Raw genomic sequence first — 20,560 nt, 5'->3', positions numbered from 1 at the left:
GGCCGAATGGCCTACTCCTACACCTATTGTCTATTGATCCCATCGATGGAGGTCAGTACCCATGGTGGAGAAAAACCCATGCAAGTTTTTGCTAGTGTAAACAGGCCTTTGGTAACAAGACAAAGTGGTGGAAACACTCAGTAAGTTAGATAATATTTGTGGAAGGAGAAACAGCTAACGTTGCATATCTGGGAAAAGTCCCCGAGAATGGCCTACTCCTGCACTTATTTTCTATGTTTCTATGTAACATCACTTCTCTTTCTGTGGAGGCTGTCTGGCCTGATAAGTGGTTCCAGCATTTTCTATGTTTGTTAGATTTCCAGTAGTTACGGGTTTTTTCCTTTGGAAATAAACTCCCCTGCAAGTTTATATATGAATTTGCTATTTGCAATCAACACAGACTGCATTACTAGAAGAGGATTGAAGAATTTACCTTTCTGCATCAGAAAATCAAAAGCAAATGATTTAAGTGAAATGCAATGTCCAAAGTGTGAAATAATTAAGCTGTGTTCACTAGAACTATTCCCTAGAAAAATGTCGGTAACAGTGGACTCAACAACATTTTCTCTGTGGAAAAGCAATATTAAATGAATGAACAAATTATACTTTATTGTTATTACTATATAATGTACCATTCTTATACCATCACTGTTATGGGTTTAATTTTTTTATGTGATGCGTCAGTACTAAATAAATCTATCAGCAAAATTTAAAGAAGTTCCAAGAAAGAAACCAGGAAACAATTTTTCATCTTGTGAAAAAGTTTCACCAAAAAACAAGGGTTTTAATATTTCTTTCTTTTTTCTTTTTTTTTTTAAAGTGGAACGTGGAAGTAACAAAATCATTCTAAGATGAAGAGATGCTGAGACAACATTCATGCAAACCGATTCTGCCATATGTAAGTAAGTAATGGAAATATATTCTAGGGATTTATATCTTCATTTAATGAAGGTTAATGACATTCATTTAATCAATTTGTTCAATGTTTACAATTTGCAAGTCTGATTCCATGCATGTTTTTAATCTGTTTTTCCATTACAGGAGAATTTTAGTTTATGCTTTTAGATTCTGGTGGGTTTATACTTTGTGGTTTGGAAGAAACAAGGCTATCCTACTTTATTAACAAAGATAATTGTAGGTTCTCCCTTTTTCCCAATTTCTAAAGTATTTACCTAAAGCATCATTACTCAATCCGGGTTGTTTGGACTAACTTTACAATTGTTAGTAAAATTCTGGCAGAAATATGTACACAAAATTGACTTTTGTATTTCACTGTTTAACCCCGTATAAGGGCTTGCCCCAAAGTCAACGAGTAAAGCACTTTGTATAAATGTGATTCATTAGAGATTGATAAAGTTGGCATTTATTAAATAACCCAAGTATTTAAAACTGGTGGAATATTGTCACAAATTATTGCGCCTTAGTGTCCCGAAGACAGATTGGGCTGTGTTTGTTGTGTTCACCCTCACTCTCCTTTACCTGTGGTGGGTGAAGAATTTCTGTGCTTGCCCTTTCTAGTTTTTCTATTGCTTTTTGCCTTCACCGCAACATTTGCAGCATTATTTTCTGCAGTGAAGACAGCTCAAACGAAAATGTGAGACCAAAATCTTATTTATTTAACTATGATCTGTCTCCATGCAAACACCTTTTTGAGCTCTAGTTAGGCCAATCTTTTCCTTCACTATGTTTGTACTGTTTAAATATTTATAAAATGAACTTTTAGTTTCTCTTTTCTGAACTCTCTGATCTATGTTCAAGCACTCTCATGAGACGTCCTATCCCCTTTTTAAATTCTTGTGCTGTCAATATTCCTGCTTTGCTAAATATAAATTGACATTCATCATCAGTTTCATTTTTCGTTTGCGCTTTAATCTTCTCTGTAGTTACTCAGACAAAATTCAGATGCACTTCTTTTCCCACAATGTGAATGTGACTTACTCAGTACATAGAGTCATATAGCGTGGAAACAGACCCAACTTGCCCATACCGGCCAATATGGCCCATCTGCCTGCGTTTGGTCTATATCTCTCTTAATCTATCCTATCCAAGTACCTGTCTAAATGTTTCTTAAACGTTGACATAAGCTTAATTGTTGAAGATCATCCTCATGAAAAGAATAAATAGTGCCAAAGAGTGAGGCTCCTCCCAAAACAGTTAAAACAGCCTATTTGTAATTTGCTTCCCCTTGCTATCCATACAGTGCCCTCCATAATGTTTGGCACATCAATTATTAATTTCTCCTTGTACTCCACAATTTGAGAATTGTAATAGAAAAAAATCACATGTGGTTAAAGTGCACATTGTCAGATTTTAATAAAGGTGATTTTTATACATTTTGTTTTCACCATGCAGAAATTACAGCATTTCAGGGCACCATAATGTTTAGGACACAGCAATGTCATGTAAATGAAAGTAGTCATGTTTAGTGTTTTGTTGCATAACCTTTGCGTGAAGTTTGCGATTCATGGACATCACCGGTTGCTGGATGTCTTCTCTGGTGATGCTCTGCCAGGTCTGTATAGCAGCCATCTTTAGCTTATGCTTGTAGGAGCTAGTCCCCTTCAGTTCTCTCTTCAGCATATAAAAGGCATGCTCAATTGGGTTCAGATCGAGTGATTAACTTGGCCACTCAATAATTTAACATTTTTTACCTTTGAAAAGCTCCTTTGTTGCTTTAGCAGTATGTTTGGGATCATTGTCTTGCTGTAGAATGAAACGCCAGCCAATTAGTTTTGAGGCATTTGTTTGAACTTGAGCAGATAGGATGTGTGTACACATTTCAGAAATAATTATGCTATTACAATCAGCAGTTGTATCATCAATGAAGATAAGTAGGCCAGTACCTTCAGCAGCCACACATGCCCAGGCCATAACACCCCCACCACCGTGTTTCACAGATGAGGTATGCTTTGGATCTTGGGCAGTTCCTTCTCTCCTCCATACTTTGCTCTTGCCATCACTCTGATATGTTAATCTTTGTCTCATCTGTCCACAAGACCTTTTGCCAGACTTGTTGTTTCCCTTTTAAGTACTTCTTGGCAAATTGTAACCCGGCATCCTATTTTTGCAGCTAACCAGTGGTTTGCATCTTGCAGTACAGCCTCTATTTCTGTTCTAGAAGTCTTCGGCGGACAGTGGTCATTGACAGATCCACACCTGACTCCTGAAGAGTGTTTCGGATCTGTCGGACAGGTGCTTGGGGATTTTTCTTTATTATAGAGAGAATTCTTCTGTCATCAGCTGTGGGGGTCTACCTTGGCCTGCCAGTCCCTTTGCGATTAGTGAGCTCACCAGTGCTCTCTTTCTTCATAATGATGTACCAAACAGTTGATTTTGGTAAGCCTAAGGTTTGGCTGATGTCTCTAACAGTTTTATTATTGTTTCTCAGTCTCATAATGGCTTCTTTGACTTTCATTGGCACAACTTTAGTCCTCATGTTGATAAACAGCAATAAAAGTTTCTTAAGGTGATGGAAAGACTGGAGGAAAGACTATGTGCTGAGCTCTCTTATACCTGCATTAAGGAGGCAATTAAACAGACCTGAACAATTACAAACGTCTGTGAAGCCATGTGTCCCAAACATTATGGTGCCCTGAAATGGGGGGGACTATGTATAAGCAGAGCTGTAATTTCTACATGGTGAAACCAAAATGTATAAAAATGGCCTTTAATAAAATCTGACAATGTGCACCTAACTGGATGTGATTTTTTTTTTTCTATCACAAATCTCAAATTGTGGAGTACAGAGGCAAATAAATAAATGATGGGTCTTTGAATCCCAAAACATTATGAAGGGCAAATGAAAGTCATTAGCACCAATGCTAAGAGTCTCCTGGTCAATCATTGCCAAAGAAACCATGCCAACCGCCTTCATTAGCACAGTCCCAAACATTATGAAGGGCACTGTATCTAAGAAAGTCATTAGTTCCAATGCTAAGAGTCTCCTGTCAATCATTGCTAGTTCAAAGAAACCCTGGCAACTAACGATCTTCATTAGCACTGTGATTAACACCAATGCAGCTCTGAGTACTGCAAATGCAAGTTTGCAGTACTCAGAGAATTAAGAAAATGGGAATTACAGTGAGATAGTCATGCTGAGGATGCAGGCAGTAAGTAGTTGGGTGACCACCGAGAAAGGAAGTAGGCAGAGAGGCACAAAATGCTGGTGTAGCTCCATTGTCAGGAGGCCTAGGGCAGAAAGTGAAGAGGAGTCTTGACCCAAAACGTTACCCATTCCTTCTCTCCAAAGGTGCTGCCTGTCCCGCTGAGTTACTCCAGCATTTTGTGTTTATCTTCGGTTGAAACCAGCATTTGCAGTTCATTCCTACACAAGTAGGCAGAGAGTGCTGGTATCCCCTGTAACTATTCCCCTTGACAAAAGGTATGATCCTTTGGATACTGTTGTAGGAGATGAACGTTCAGGGGAGAGCAGCAGCAGTGGCATTTGGCCTAGGTCTCGGGCACAGCTGGAAAGAGTGGTCAGGCAGAGCTATTGAGATAGGAGACTCTTTACTGCGAGGGACGTACTGGAGATTCTTTGGCAGAAAATGAGACTCCAGGATAGTGTGGTGCTCTTTCCTCATCAACCATCTTGTTCACCATTTAAAAAAAAAAAAAAAAGAAACTCCAATCAAGTTAGTAAGACATAATCTGCCCCACAGAAAGCAATCCTGACGGCCCCTAATTAAACCATTCTCTTCCAAATAAGAGTAAATTCTATCTCTATGCATCCCTCCTCCAGCTTTCTTCTCTTCCCTTCCCTCCCCATCCCCACCACAATCAGACTTAAGGATCTCGATCCAAAAGTCACCTATCCATGTTCTCTAGAGACTCTGGCTGACCTGCTGAGTTACTCCAGCACTTTGTATCCTTTACAATAGCTTCCCTATCACTAATGTGAGGCTCACCAGTCTATACCTTTCTGGATCATCCATATTTCCCTTCTTAAACGAAAGAACAACATTGTCCTCTCTCCAGTCCTCTGTACCCTCTCTAGCCACAAGCAGGCCCCAAAGATCGTTGTCAAGGTCCCAGCATTCTTCCGTCTTGCCTCTTTCAATAAGCTGGAGTGGATCCTAGCGGGCCCTTGTCTTATCCATGATACTGCTCCTCAAAAAAAACCAATACTGCCTCCTTGATTATAAAATGCCCCACACTGCACTCGCCATCCGTCAACCTTCCTTCTTGGTGAATACTAGTACAAAGTACTCATTTAGTTCCTCTGATTCCAAGCAAAATTTCCACCTTTATCAATTTAACTTCACATTACATGATTGTTTTGATGATTTACTAATCACGAAATCAGTTCTCTCTCCTGAATTATGTTTGGTAATCTATTAAAGTTTACACCCAGTCTCTGTACTTAATCCCATCTCCAGATATTTGTGATCTGTTCAGGAAACCAGATTTTCTGACCCGGTACAAGAAACAGTAAGTCGCAGATGACACAAAATGGGTGGTATTGTACTGCTCCCAATTCCTCCGCCTACGCCGCATCTGCTCCCAGGATGAGACGTTCCACGCCAGGGCATCGGAAATGTCCTTGTTCTTCAGGGAACGCGGATTCCCCTCCGCCACCATAGATGAGGCTCGCACCAGGGTCTCGTCCATACCCCGCAACACTGCTCTCTCTCCCCATCCCCGCACTCACAACAAGGGCAGAGTCCCCCTAGTCCTCGCCTTTCACCCCACCAGCCGGCAAATACAACAAATAATCCTCCGCCATTTCCGCCACCTCCAACGTGACCCCACCACTCGCCACATCTTCCCATCTCCCCCTATGTCTGCCTTCCGTAAACACCGCTCCCTCTGCAACTCCCTTGTCAATTCTTCCCTTCCCTCCCGTACCACCCTCTCCCCGGGCACTTTCCGTTGCAACCGCTAGAAATGCAACACCTGTCCCTTCACCTCCCCCCTTGACTCCATTCAAGGACCCAAGCAGTCGTTCCAGGTGCGACAAAGGTTCACCTGTATCTCCTCCAACCTCATCTATTGCATCCGCTGCTCTAGATGTCAGCTGATTTACATCGTGGAGACTAAGCGGAGGTTGGGCGATCGTTTCGCCGAACACCTCCGCTCAGTCCGCAATAACCTACCTGAACTCCCGGTGGCTCAGCACTTCAACTCCCCCTCCCATTCCCAATCCGACCTCTCTGTCCTGGGTCTCCTCCATTGCCAGAGTGAGCAACACTGGAGATTGGAGGAACAGCACCTCATATTCCGCCTGGGTTGCTTGCGTCCGGATGGCATGAACGTTGAATTCTCCCAGTTTTGCTAGCCCTTGCTGTCTCCTCCCCTTCCTTAACCCTCGAGCTGTCTCCTCCCATCCCCCCGCCCTCGGGCTCCTCCTCCTCCCTTTTTCCTTCCTTCTCCCCCCCCACCCCCCATCAGTCTGAAGAAGGGTTTCGGCCTGAAACGTCGCCTATTTCCTTCGCTCCATAGATGCTGCTGCACCCGTTGAGTTTCTCCAGCATTTTCGTGTACCTTTGGTATTGTAGATAGATTGTCAAAAATTGCAGCAGGGGCTTGATCGGTTGGGCAGATGGGCTGAGGAATGTTTAATGAAGTTTAATACAGAGATGTGCGCGGTGTTGTATTTTGTGAAGTCAAACCAGGGCAGGACCTACATTGGGTCCTTCTTGATCACCCTATCTACATATGACACCACTTTCAAGAAACTATGTACCTGCACTCCTAGATCCATCTGCTCTACACCCAGTGACTTCATGTGTTATTAGCTTTGGAAAGTAAGCCATATTAACTTCCTGAATTTTCAATCGCTTTTCAAATTTATATTAATATTTTTGTCGCTAACTCCTAACTTATTTCAAAATAGTTATTTTAGTAATATCTCATTATGTGAAACAAAGACATTTCCCCTAAGAAGTATAAAGTTTCTTCAATATTTTTGACTAACGTTCAGAAATTTGGGTTTTTTGGATTGCGCAGCTGGGTCGTAATTTTTTTTTTCAAAAATGGACGGCTTTTCGGTGTTCTGGATAGAAAACAATATTTTTGAAGTGACCTAATTAAGGTTTTTATGATTACGAAAGTAATTAAAAAAGTAGATCCAGGCAATTTGTTCAAGCTGATGGCAGTGAAATACAAGGGACATAAGTTAGGTAAATGAATGAGGGAATTGTCAGTTGAGGGGTAATGTATATGGAATAACTTATGATTGACATAGACCAGGTAAATGCACCAAAAGAGACAATTTGGGTGGATGTCTGGAGGATTGTATTAGTAAAGTGTGCTGAGCTGACTTTTCAAAAGAAAAATGCTATAAAAGGTCTTTTGGACTGCCATGGTCATAGATGATAGTGAGACCCCACCTGGAGTATTGTGTGCAGTTTTGGTCTCCAAATTTGAGGAAGGACATCCTTGCTATTGAGGGAGTGCAGCGTAGGTTCACAAGGTTAATTCCCAGGATGGCGGGACTGTCATATGTTGATAGATTGGAGCAGCTGGGCTTGTATACTCTGGAATTTCGAAGGATGAGAGAGGATCTTATTGAAACATGTAAGATTATTAAGGGTTTGGACACGCTAGAGGCAAGAAACATGTTCCCGATATTGGGGGAGTCCAGAACAAGGGGCCACAGTTTAAGAATAAGGGGTAGGCCTTTTAGAACGGAGACGAGGAAACACTTTTTCACACAGAGTTGTGAGTCTGTGGAATTCTCTGCCTCAGAGGGCGGTGGAGGCCGGTGCTCTGGATGCTTTCAAGAGAGAGTTAGATATAGCTCTTAAAGATAGCAAAGGGATGTGGGGAGAAGGCAGGAGTGGGGTACTGATTGTGGATGATCAGCCATATCACATTGATTGGCGGTGCTTGCTCGAAGGGCCAAATGGCCTACTCCTGCACCTATTGTCTATTGTCTAAAATGCTGGAGTAACTCCGGGTACAGGGAGCATCTCTGGAGAGAAGGAATGGGTGATGTTTTGGGTCGAGACCCTTCTTCAGACTAGAGTCATTGGAAAGGGAAATGAGAGATATAAACGGTGATGTCGAGATATAGAACAAATGGTCATAGAGTTGTACAGCACATAAAAGAGCCCTTTGACCCACCACATCTACAATGACCATTTTGCTTGCATTTGCTGCTGTTTTCCACTTACCTAATACACTTGTAAAGGCCCGAAACGTATTGGAGTCTTGCGTCAGACATGAGAAGGGCAAGGCTTGGAATCACACAGCAGAGAGCCCCCTGGTCCCCAAATTTACTGGCTGTGAAAGGTATCAAAAGTCTTTAAACTTTCCAAAATGACTCTGATTTTAAAATGCATATGAAAACTTAAACTTATTAGTAGTTCCACTGAAAACTGCCTGCATGCATCAGCAGAACCCAAGCTTCCTTAACTTTTTGATGCCAACGAATCTCCAGTACATATTGAACATTTTTATTGTCCTTCTGACACTGAAAGGGACCACTTGGTCCAGAAAGTCTATGCCAATTAACAGAGAAATCCCTATTGCCCAGTAATTTGTTTTTACTACCCACCCACATACTAAAGGCAGCTTAGTTGCCAATAAATATGGCCAATTTGCATAGCATTGTGATGTAGGAGAAAGCAGCATCACGTAGGATCTGTATGGCATTTATATGTTTTATCTGTAATCGCTTGGGTTTGCCTCCAGGTGCTCTGGTTTATATGGTGATAATACATTTGGTAGCAAAGATATGTCTGAAAGTTAATTGGGTAAATTGACCCTAGCAAGTATGTAATTGTGGAATCTAGGGATGAGGTGGGATGCCAGAACCTCATGGGAATATGGAGAGAATATTGTAGGATTAGTTTAAAAATAGGTGCTTCATCATTGGCGAGTCCAGGGCCTGTTCTCTGCTGTGTATCCCTCACTCTCTGTCTCTGTACATGAATACCTTTAATAATTAAATTCCCACCACCATTGCTCTGCCCATTTTACCAAGTTGTCAGTATTGTCCTGCATTCTCAGTCTACTCAATGAACAATCAACAATACCAGCAGTTTTTGTGATTGTATGAAGTTGTGGAAATAACGACAAGTAGTTTAACTTCATAATAAATTGTAATGACCACGAGGCACCTAGACTATTGACAAAGCCTCTGCATTCCTCTTCAGTATTCCCTGCCTGAACTGCTGGATGGCCCGCATGCGCTAGTTAACACACTCCAGGAACGGTCTGTGCGAACACCCGATATGGATTAGGAATACAGTGACTGATCTACAGTGATGTCTATTATGTTAGATGCAGTTGTTCCTCTTCATTCAAAGAAATAAGCAAGAAAAAACTGCCAATTGATCAGCATCCAAGGTAGATATAATCAGCATATTAACCTTTCATTGGTACATTATTTAACTAACGGGTTTGGAATTTTCTAAGGTTTTCTTGTTGAACTTTGGTCGCATAATTTTTGGTTATTCTTGTAAATATATTGTAGCTATTTTCTCTTTTGGAGGACAAGAGGGAGATAACTAAAGTCTCTATGCTTGTGTTGACTTTGGGTTAATACTGCAAATGGTAGATGATTGAAAATAAAACTATTTTTGCTTGTCTTTTAAATCTATGCCAAGCCAATCTGCAATGACCTCGGTATTTGCAATTAGTTGGGCTGGCTGATTAATGAAAGCAGGACCTCTAAAGGGTAGACCTACCAGTGGAAGCTTGTTCTGTTATTGCCGACATGTTCGTATTCCAAGCAGAGCTGTGTGCTTTCCGATAGGCAACTGAGAGGAAACGACTTGTGCTTTGTCAATTGGCTGTGATTTTAGATTGAACTCCAACAGCAATACCTTTTTTCGCATGGGTTGGGGTTAGTGGGATAAATACTAAATATGTTTCTTTCCTTTCTATAACAAAACGTTTGCACTTGATAAGTGATAAAGACCGCATAGTTTGTAACAGGGAACCTCTTAAGTGGCTTTATGAAAATTGCATTAAAGGTAGGGTCTTGATATCGGAAAAACTTTAAAGTAAGTTTTGAGAAGAATTGAGGGTGTGAAGGAAATATTTTCTAGGGTTTGGAAGTGATGTCAGTGAGCTATCTGCAGTTCTTTGTCAAAACTCATGCACCTAAGAATACATGGAAAGCGTACTGTCAGATTACATCACAGCTTGGTTTAGGAACAGTTTTACCCAAGAAAGCAAGAAATTGCAGAGAGTCCATCACATAGACTGGACTCCCCACCGTTGCCTCAATCTACATTTCTCGCTGCCTCGGAAAAGCAGCTAACATAATCAATTACTTAAGACTCAAAATGCTGGAGTAATATAGTGGGGCAGGCAGCATCTCTAGGTGATAGGTGATGTTTTGGGTCAGGATCCTTCTTCAAACTTGAAGTAGGATCCCGATCCACAACTTTGTCTATTCCATGCTGCTCCAGAGATGCTGCCTGACCTGCTGAGTTACTCCAGCACTTTGTCTTTTTTTTGTAAACGACATCTGCAGTTCCTTGAATCAATGATCAAGGACTTGTACCACCCTGGTCAATCCTCCTTCTCCCTGCTCTCATCCGGCAGAAAGTAAGGAAGCTTGAGAGTGCACACCACTGAACTCAGGAACAACTTATTTCCCTCTGTTTTCAAGCTTCTGTACGGCTAAGCTCAATATTGTTGGATTCACCTCTATCGCACTATGGACACTGCGCTTTGTGTATGTAACTCATGCTCTACAAGGCTGAGAACTGCATTCTGCACTCTGTATCTTCCCCTTTGATCTACCTATTGTATTTGAGTTTGACGATTGTATTTATGCTTAGTATTATCTGATTTGATTGGATAGCATGCAACACAAATGTTTTCACTGTACATTGGTCCACATGACAATAATAAACTTAAACCAACATCACGATGAAAGACGGAGGAAACTGAATATAATTTATACTTGAAGGTTGAACTAACCCACTTTCTGTCATTGAGAGTTATGTTTAGCTCCTTTTGTGACGTATAAATATAAAATTCATTAATCTGTTTGTACCATAAAATCTAATTAGGCAGAAATAATGGCTTGGTGAATGAATGAATTGATTGGTACGCTCTGCTCTTTTTATTTTGGAGTGGGCTTGAAGCATGGTTTTGAAAGGAACTGATTTCAGTAATTTATCTTTGATAAGATGTCCATGAAATTACTAATGACCTATTTATTGTCAATCAAGTTAAGGGTATAAAATGTATTTGTATCATCGTGGTATACTGCAGCCCTTTATTGCATGTATGTTGCATATCATTTAAAAATAATCGTAGTTATATGGTTGGACACAGGGTTATGGTCTGAGCGCAGGTATATGCATGGGGAGATTATGTGTTCGAGAGAAGGGTCGAGATGGCCTGTTTCCGTGCTGTAATTGGGTTAAGGGAAGCAAGGCTTTTGTTACCATGAAAAAAGAGACATGAGTCATCTTGAATGTTTTTTTCTTCATCCAGTTGTGCATATGGGTTCTGTTAATAGATATTTTGTACAGATAAAATTAAAAATTATATATTGTATGGATTTGCACTATGTTTGTTGTCAGAAAGTAAGCATTCCAATTACTGATTCCTGTGACAGAGGGAACACAAGATTGCCACTAAGCCATTTAAAAAAACACTGGCTTGTTATTTGCTGAGATCCCTCAATTGTAACCAAGAAATGAGAGCTCTGTCCCTCTGGGCTGTTGGAGTTGCATTTCTTACGATGATCATATCTATCATCAGAAGGCCAGACCTTTCATTCCATTCTCCTAATGCTGCTCAATTCCCAGTTTTCCTTTAACAGATTTGTCAAACACCAAGCTTCCCTTTCGTGATGTTAAACCCGAAGTTGACACCCTTTCCAAGTTCCAACAGAGGCTTAACACTTCTAAAACACCTCGGATCAGGCAGCGCCTCTGGAGAAAAGGGATAGGTGACCAGACTGAAGAAGGGTCTCGACCTGAAACATCACCTATTCCTTTTCTCGAGAGATGCTGCCTGACCCATTGAGCTACTCCAGCTTTTTGTGTCTATCTTCGGTGTAAACCAGCATCCGCAGCTCCTTCCTACACGTTCTTAAATGCATCTGTGCTTTTGAAATCTCCATTGTAGCTGTTCCCCTCAGTTCTGCTCGTCACAGTTAAATTCCAAGCATTTAGTGCATTTACTGTCCATATTTCCTATTTGAAAATGGGAAGAAATACAAATTAAATACATGGATTAAGGCGCACAAAAAAAATTAAGACTTTTTTGTGGAATAATGGAGAGTTGGTTTTGATTTCAGAAATAGACAGCCCTAGAAAGCTAATTACTGCATGTAGAATTTGATTCAGTGTACACGTTAGTCTTTATGCCATGGATAAATGTGAGGTTATCCACTTTGGTGGCAAGAACAGGAAGGCAGATTATTATCTAAATGGTGTCTAAAAGTTGGGAAAAGGGGGAGTACAACGGGATCTCAAGATTCAAGAGAGTTTATTGTCATGTGTCCCAGATAGGGCAATGAAATTCTTGCTTTGCTTCAGAACAACAGAATATAGTAGGCATGAATACAGAACAGATCAGTGTGTCCATATACCATTATAAATAAGAATAAAAAAGAATAAATATATACACACATGAATAAATAAACAGATAAAGTGCAAATAAACAGTTAATGTTCTATTAATGTTCAGAGTTTTGCTTGAGTTGAGTTTAATAGCCTGATGGCTGTGGGGAAGCAGCCATTTCTGAACCTAGATCTTGCAGCCTTCAGGCTCCTGTACCTTCTACCTGAAGGTAGCGGGGAGATGGGTGTGTGGCCAGGATGGTGTGGGTCCTTGATGATGCTGCCAGCCCTTTTGAGGCAGCGACTGCGATAGATCTCCTCGATGGTAGGGAGGTCAGAGCCGACGATGGACTGGGCAGTGTTTACTACTTTTTGTAGTCTTTTCTGCTCCTGGGCGCTCAAGTTGCCGAACCAAGCCACGATGTAACCGGTCAGCATGCTCTCTACTGTGCACCTGTAGAAGTTAGATTCCTCCTTGACAAACTGACTCGCCGAAATCTTCTCAGGAGGTAGAGGCACTGATGTGCTTTCTTTATAATTGCATCAGTGTTCTCGGACCAGGAGAGATCTTCAGAGATGTGCACGCCCAAGGATCTGGGGGTCCTTATTCATCAGTCACTGAAAGTAAGCATGCAGGTACAGCAGGCAGTGAAAAAAGCGAATGGCATGTTGGCCTTCATAACAAGGGGAGTTGGGTATAGGAGCAAAGAGGTCCTTCTGCAGTTGTACAGGGTCCTAGTGAGACCACACCTGGAGTATTGTGTGAAGTTTTGGTCTCCAAATTTGAGGAAGGACATTCTTGCTATTGAGTGAGTGCAGGTTAATTCCCAGGATGGCGGGACTGTCATATGTTGATAGAATGGAGCGGCTGGGCTTGTATAGGAATTTAGAAAGATGAGAGGGGATCGTATTGAAACATATAAGATTATTCAGGGTTTGGGCACGCTATAGAAGCAGGAAACATGTTCCCGATGTTGGGGCAGTCAAGAACCAGGGGCCACAGTTAAGAATAAAGGGTAAGCCATTTTCTAAGCTCCGTAAGAACGGAGATGAGGAAAAACTTTTTCACACAGAGTTGTGAGTCTGGAATTCTCTGCCTCAGAAGGCAGTGGACGCTAGTTCTCTGTATGCTTTCAAGAGAGAGTTAGATAGAGCTCTTGAAGATAGTGGAGTCGGGAGATATGGGAAGAAGGCAGGAACGGGGTATTGATTATGGATGATCAGCCATCTTTACATTGAATGGCGGTGCTGGCTCGAAGGGCCAAATGGCCTACTCAAAGGAAAAAGGACAAAGAACTGCTGGACCCCCTGCAGTTTGCATATCGGGCCAATAGATCTGTGGATGAAAACAGTCAACCTGGGCCTGCACTTCATCCTCCTGCACCTCGACCACCTTTGCGAGGATTTTGTTTGTTGATTTTAGCTCTTCATTCAACACCATTGTGCCAGAGCTACTACACTCCAAACTTTCGAGTTGACTGTGCCTGAACCCCTCTGTCGGTGGATCACTAGCTTCCTGACAGACAGGAAGCAGCGTGTTACACTGGGAAAGCACATCTCGGACCCGCAAACCCTCAGCATAGGTGCACCGCAAGGCTGCGTACTCTCCCCTCTCTACTCTCTCTACACCAATGAATGCACCTTGACAGACTCCTCTGGTAAGCTTCTCAAGTTTGCGGACGATACAACCCTGATTGGACTGATCCAGGATGGGGAGGAATCTGCCTACAGACAGGAAGTGACACAGCTGGCGTCCTGGTGCCTTCGTAACAACCTGGAGCTCAATGCTCTTAAGACAGTGGAATTGATTGTAGACTTTAGGAGAGCTGCCCCTCCCCTCACCCCAGTCACCATCACCAATTTTAAGTTCCTGGGAACCATCATCTCCAAGGACCTTATGTGGGGGAATACCATCGACTCCACTTTCAAAAAGGCACAACAGAGGATGTTCTTCCTGCAGCAGCTGAGGAAGCACAATCTGCCACAGGCAATGATGTTCCAGTTCTACACGGCCATCGTAGAGTCTTTTCTCACCTTCTCCATCGTGGTCTGGTTTGGCTCTGCACCAAGCACCTGGAGGCTGCAGCAAATCATCCGATCAGCAGAGAAGATTATTGGCTGCAACCTTCCCTCCATTGACGAACTGTACACTGCAAGGGCAGCAAGATCATCTCTGACCCCTCTCACCCTGGTCACAAACTCTTCGAATCATTTCCCTCTGGAAGGCGACTCCGGACTGTCAAAGCTGCCACAGCCAGACATAAAAACAGTTTTTATCCACGAGTAGTTGCTCTACTCCAGCCAAACATCTGTAGCCTCCCTTTGATCTGGTATTTTGTTGGTTCACATGCTTGATCAATGGTGTTTTATCATTAATGTTTTATTATTATTAATGTTTACTGTTTTCCAAGTCATTCGTAACTGTCACTGTATGTCATGTTACTTGTGGGCGGAGCACCAAGGCAAATTCCTTGTATGTGAACACTTGGCCAATAAACGTACTTACTTACTTTCCCTCTGGAAGGCGACTCCGGACTGTCAAAGCTGCCACAGCCAGACATAAAAACAGCTTTTTTCCACAAGTAGTAGCTCTACTCAATAGCCAAAAATCTGTAGCCTCCTTTTGCTCTGGTATTTTGTTTGGTACACATGTTTAATCAATGGTGTTTTATTATTAATGTTTAGTGTTTTATGTGTCATTCGTAATTGTCACTATGTCATGTGGTCACTTGTGGGCGGAGCACCAAGGCAAATTCCTTGTATGTGAATACTTGGCCAATAAACCTATTCATTATTGTCACAAACCGCCAATTGGTGCAGTGAAATTTGAATTACCATGCAGCGCACAAATAAGATAAACATAACACTATAGAATTTAACATAAAACATCCCCCACAGCAGAATCAACGTTTCCCACTGTGAGGGAAGGAAATAAAGTTCAGTCCACTTCCTCGTGTTCACCCGTGGTCGGGGCCTATTGAGTCGCCGCAACAGCGGCCCGATGTTTCAGGCCCTCTCGTGTGATGGTGAAACTCTGACGTCGGAACGGAAGAACACTCTCAGCAATTTGGAGTTTCCAAATCGGCCGCTTCCTACCAGAGGCCGCGGCTTCGGAAGTCTACAGGCCGAGCTGGGCGGAGCTCCAACACTGGCCATCCGCGGCAAAAGATCCCAGGCTCAGCGATGTTAGAGTCAGCACCGCCCGCGGCTGGAAGCGCCGCAGACCACAGCTCCACGGTGTTAGTCGGCAGGTCTGCACCTATTGTGTATTTTCTATATCTTGTTGCGAGTATAAGATCTAGAGTAAACACATTTCACTCATATGGATAGGTTTCCAGAATCTTAATTAGTTGTTATCGCTTTTTATCCTTGGATTAAGAAGTTAACACGTATAAATTCAATGGTCTATTGCTATCTGACCTTTAGGTAAACCAGATTTTGATTGCTTGATTGAGTGAATGTTCTGTTTATCTCTCAAACAATGCAATTAAATATGTACTCCACTGGGTACCTCTTCGGCCAAGTTACCAGTGTTATGTACAGTACCCTCCATAATGTTTGGGACAAAGACGCATCAGTTATTTATTTGCCACTGTACTCCACAATTTGAGATTTGTAATAGAAAGAATCACATGTGGTTAAAGTCCACATAGCCAGATTTTATTAAAGGGTATTTTTATACATTTTGGTTTCACCATGTAGATATTACAGCTGTGTCTATACATAGTCCCCCCCCCTTTCAGTGCACCATAATGTTTGGGACACATGGCTTCACAGGCGTTTGTAATTGCTCAGGTGTTTTTAAATGCCTCCTTAATGCAGGTATAAGAGAGCTCTCGGCACCTAGTCTTTCCTCCAGTCTTTCCATCACCTTTGGAAACTATTATTGCTGTTTATCAACAGAGGACTAAAGTTGTGCCAATGAAAGTCATTATGCTGGTAGTAGAATCATGAATTCTGAAGTGTATAGACACATCCTATCTGCTCAAGTTCAAACAAATGCCTCAAAACTCATTAGCCAGCAGTTCATTCTAAAGCAAGGTAATGATCCCAAACACACTGCTAAAGCAACAAAGCTAAAAAATTGTCAATTCTTGAGTGGCCAAGTCAATCACTCGATCTGAACCCAATTGAGCATGCCTTTTAAATGCCGAAGAGAAAACTGAAGGGGACTAGCCCCCAAAACAAGGTAGATGGCTGCAATATAGGCCTGGCAGAGCATCAGCAGAGAAGACACCCAGCAACTGGCGATGTCCATGAATCACAGACTTCAGGCAGTCATTGCATGCAAAGGATATGCAACAACATACTAAACATGACTACATTGATTTACATGACATTGCTGTGTCCCAAACATTATGGTGCCGTTGAAACACTGCTGTAATTTCTACATGGTGAAACCAAAATGTATAAAAATACCCTTTAATAAAAATTATATTACAAATCTCAAATTGTTGAGTACAGAGGCAAATAAATAAATTATGGGTCTTTGTCCCAAACATTATGGAGGGCACTGTGAGAGGATATCAGATGCATGTGAAAAGTCTATGGTGTCTGTTGTCTCTTTTCTTCTTGGACTCTGCTTGGTGACGACTGGTTAATTTTCTTGTGTGGATATTTATTGGTGTGATCTTGCATCCTGTCCTTCAGTACTGCCATTCATGGGTATGCAATTTAAACATAAGAAACCACATGGTTTGACCTGCATTCCAAGAACTCTCGTTATAAAATCCCAAGATGTGATAATTTTGTTTTCTAATTATAACATGTTTTCTTGAGGTTTATGCTCGGGGTCAATACAATGTGTATTATCATTTAAGTGCTGTAGGAAAGGGTGTTAAACTATTTAATTTGCTGGATTTGAACACAATATTTATCACAAAGTGTGATGCAAATCATTTTTAATATAAAGATCATAATATTGCTTGACATTGAGCTTCAATAAAAATCATGTCAGAATAACTAAGCTCTAACCCAATAACCTATTTGATAAAAAAGAAACAAAGTGCTGGAGTAACTCAACTGGTCAGGCTGCATCTCTGGAGAACATGAATAGGTAACATGAAGGGTCCCGACCCAAAACTTTGCCTATCCATGTTCTCCAGAGATGCTGCCTGACCCGCTGAGTTACTCCAGCACTTTGTGTAATGACCGCCATCTACAGTTCATTGTTTCCACAACCTATTTGATAACTTCTTTCAAACAATTCCCACAACACTTCTCTTTCTTTTCCTATTTATAACTTTTTGATTTCTTTGCTGAAAATATAAGTGAAATGATCATTGTTCCTATAATCTATTTGTCAACATAACTTTTATTTTCTGTTTCCATTCTTAGCAACCGTCTCCCCATAACAACCCAACGCACTGATATTATTCCTTGGGAAAGGAAATAAATGTTGCTGCCACTGCTTCTCACTGATTGTGTCAGAAGAGAGTGTCAATCACTTCTCAATCAAAAAAAACATTTACACTTGGGCGAAACCATAACGCAGCCCAGAGTTACCATTAGTCCACCTTCATTCTTTATGGCTATCTGTGTAATTCTTTCTGATATTTGAATTATAATTTGGTTTGTTGTTTCTTTATTGTTACGACACAATGCAGTGTGGAGAGAGTGTCCAGCTTTAAGTTTCAGGGCACTCACCTCAGAGGACTTCACGTGGTCCACCAACGCCGCTGCGCTGGTCAAGAAGGCACAGCAACGACTGTTCTTCCTGAGAACATTAAAAAAGACTGGTCTGCCCCAACAGCTGCTGACAACCTTCTACCGCTGCACCACAGAGAGCATACTAACGTATGGCATCTCTGTGTGGTATCTCAGCTGCACGGAGGCGGAGAGGAGAGCTCTTCAGCGCGTCGTCCACAGAGCGCAGAAGATTACTGGGACAACGCTACCAGCCCTGGAGGGCATCTACCACACACGGTGCCTCAGGAAGGCCGTCAGCATCCATAAAGACTCCTCACACCCTTGTAACAGACTGTTCGAACTACTTCCCTCCGGCAGACGTTACAAGGCCTTCTACGCCCGCACCTCCAGACTCAGGAACAGCTTCATTCCCAGAGCTATAGCGGCTCTGAACCGGCCCTGCTGAGTGCCCCCTATCCCACCTGGACTGTCTCCCTCGGATGGTCACGTCGCACAGACACATCTGTACTTTAGTCTGTTTGAACTGTTTTGACTGTTTTACTGTTTTAATGTTCTTTTTGCAAACCATGTTCTCGGGGTATCTAAATCTAAATTTTATTAGTTATTTAAGTTATGACATCGGATGGAAGCTGCATACCAAATCTTATGTGCAATGACAATAAAAGATATTATTATTATTATTATTATTATGCATATCAGTTGGATGAATACAAGTTAACTAAATTAAAAGGAATAAACTGGAAATAATTCTACAGGTAGCAGAGAGGATAATGGGAGGAAAGAGATTTAAAATAATTGTAAAAGGAAATGGAAGAAGATATATTTATAAAAACATAAAGTTATTATAATCAGGAATGTGCTGTGTGGATAGTGGAACCATATGCAAGTGACAAAGAAAAATGTGCAGGCTGTGGGAAAGAGCAAAGGATTAATTGGATAACTTTTTCAAATATGACCCACATGATTGATGGGCTGAATCATTTCCTATGCTCTGTGATTTGTTTCTCTGAAATCAAACGTGCAAATTAATTCTGTGCTGGAGGTTTGGTTTTTTATGGTGACACATAACTCTGCCTTCAGAGTTTCCAAGATAATGGGTATCATTCCTGAACCCTCAATCCTGGAGGTCCACTTTATCATGCATTGCAAGTATGTGGAGTTTTTGCAATTTTTTTAATGTTGGACACTCTTGGAGAGTGATACACGCTTCAGAGACCAGATACCAACGGAGCCTTAAAGTAAAAATCTTGGGAATACCTGATCAGTCTGAAGAAGGGTTTTGGCCCGAAACGTTGCCTATTTCCTCGCTCCATGGATGCTGCTGCACCCGTTGAGTTTCTCCAGCATTTTTGTGTACCTACACACTGCATTTTCTGGTTTTGATTGAGGATTCCAAACCTTTTAACACATTCTTTCTTATTAATAAGGAGCCTACGACTTGAGCTGTGCAAGGAATTAAAAGACTAGCAGAAGAAAAAAAAGGTATTACTCATGAGAAAATGTCAGCAAGCGAGCAAAGTCCTCGGCATAGTAAAGCCAGGACCATGCAACATGCTTCAACGGTTGATCTGTCTTCGGATATGTTAAATTTATCTCTGGCAGGTGAGTTTTCTTTGTGCAAATATAGAAACCTATTGCCTTGAACTCCTAGTCAACCTCTCCGAACTTCCAGAAATTTACCCACTTGCTTATTCTAATCCTTGTGTTCTCTTTGTAACCAACATTCCTACCTATCTTTGTGTTATCATCACATATAACAATCATATATTTTGGTGCTTTCATATACATTGTGAGAATTTGAGGCACTTGACTGATCTTTTAAGGCCAGAAAGCTGCCTTCTTCACAGTGGCTATCTTTTCAGCTAATTTCCTTTTCACTTCTAAATTTATATTATGTTTGCTTTTTAGCCTGTTTGACCAATTATCTATTTTTTAAATCTTGAAAACCTTAATTCAAAACATCATTTTCTCCTTTATAAATGTAAATTCTTGTGTCTATGTGCAAAAGTGCATGCTTCCTCTTTTATCTTGTACTTTTCAGAAAGGATAGTTGTTTGATGCAGGTAGGTCAGATTCAGATTCAGATTCAATTTTTATTGTCATTGTGCAGTGTACAGTACGGAGACAACGAAATGCAGTTAGCATCTCACCAGAAGAGCAAACGTAGAATAATGAACAATAAATATATATACGTACTTCTGTTATTCAGCTATTCTGCTGAATTCGGTAATTCTGCTATTCAGATTAAGATGCGTCACCATAAGCCAAGAATCAAACATGAGTGGTCCAGATCAGTTTGTCCTGTACTACAATGGAAAACACATTCATCTTATTTTACTGTGCCTGTTTCCAGTTACTGCTTTGTGCATTGCTAATGTTTGATGATTTAATTGGGATGGTGCAAGATAAATTAATAATGAAAATAACATTACA

The 20,560-nt window shown here is 41.4% G+C and overlaps 1 protein-coding gene across 9 annotated transcripts in view; it reads left to right on the top strand.

Moving 5' to 3' along the window:
- LOC129697859 (inositol polyphosphate-4-phosphatase type I A-like) overlaps positions 1-20,560 on the top strand; it is a 153,822-nt gene that overhangs the window by 57,139 nt on the left and 76,123 nt on the right. For 5 of the 9 annotated variants that reach the window (XM_055636538.1, XM_055636539.1, XM_055636531.1 and 2 more), the window contains exons 2-4: positions 821-902; positions 9,102-9,294; positions 19,555-19,729. In XM_055636538.1, coding sequence (XP_055492513.1) covers positions 19,627-19,729 — 103 coding nt within the window. In that variant the 5' untranslated portion in view covers positions 821-902; positions 9,102-9,294; positions 19,555-19,626. The remainder of the gene's footprint in view (positions 1-820; positions 903-9,101; positions 9,295-19,554; positions 19,730-20,560) is intronic. The other 4 variants (XM_055636533.1, XM_055636536.1, XM_055636534.1 and 1 more) reach the window with 3 other exon arrangements.

Source organism: Leucoraja erinacea, chromosome 6 (assembly GCF_028641065.1).
Source record: "Leucoraja erinacea ecotype New England chromosome 6, Leri_hhj_1, whole genome shotgun sequence".
NCBI lineage: Eukaryota > Metazoa > Chordata > Chondrichthyes > Rajiformes > Rajidae > Leucoraja > Leucoraja erinaceus.
The sequence above is the reverse complement of the archived record's forward strand: the minus strand, read 5'-3'. Positions and strand labels throughout refer to the sequence as shown.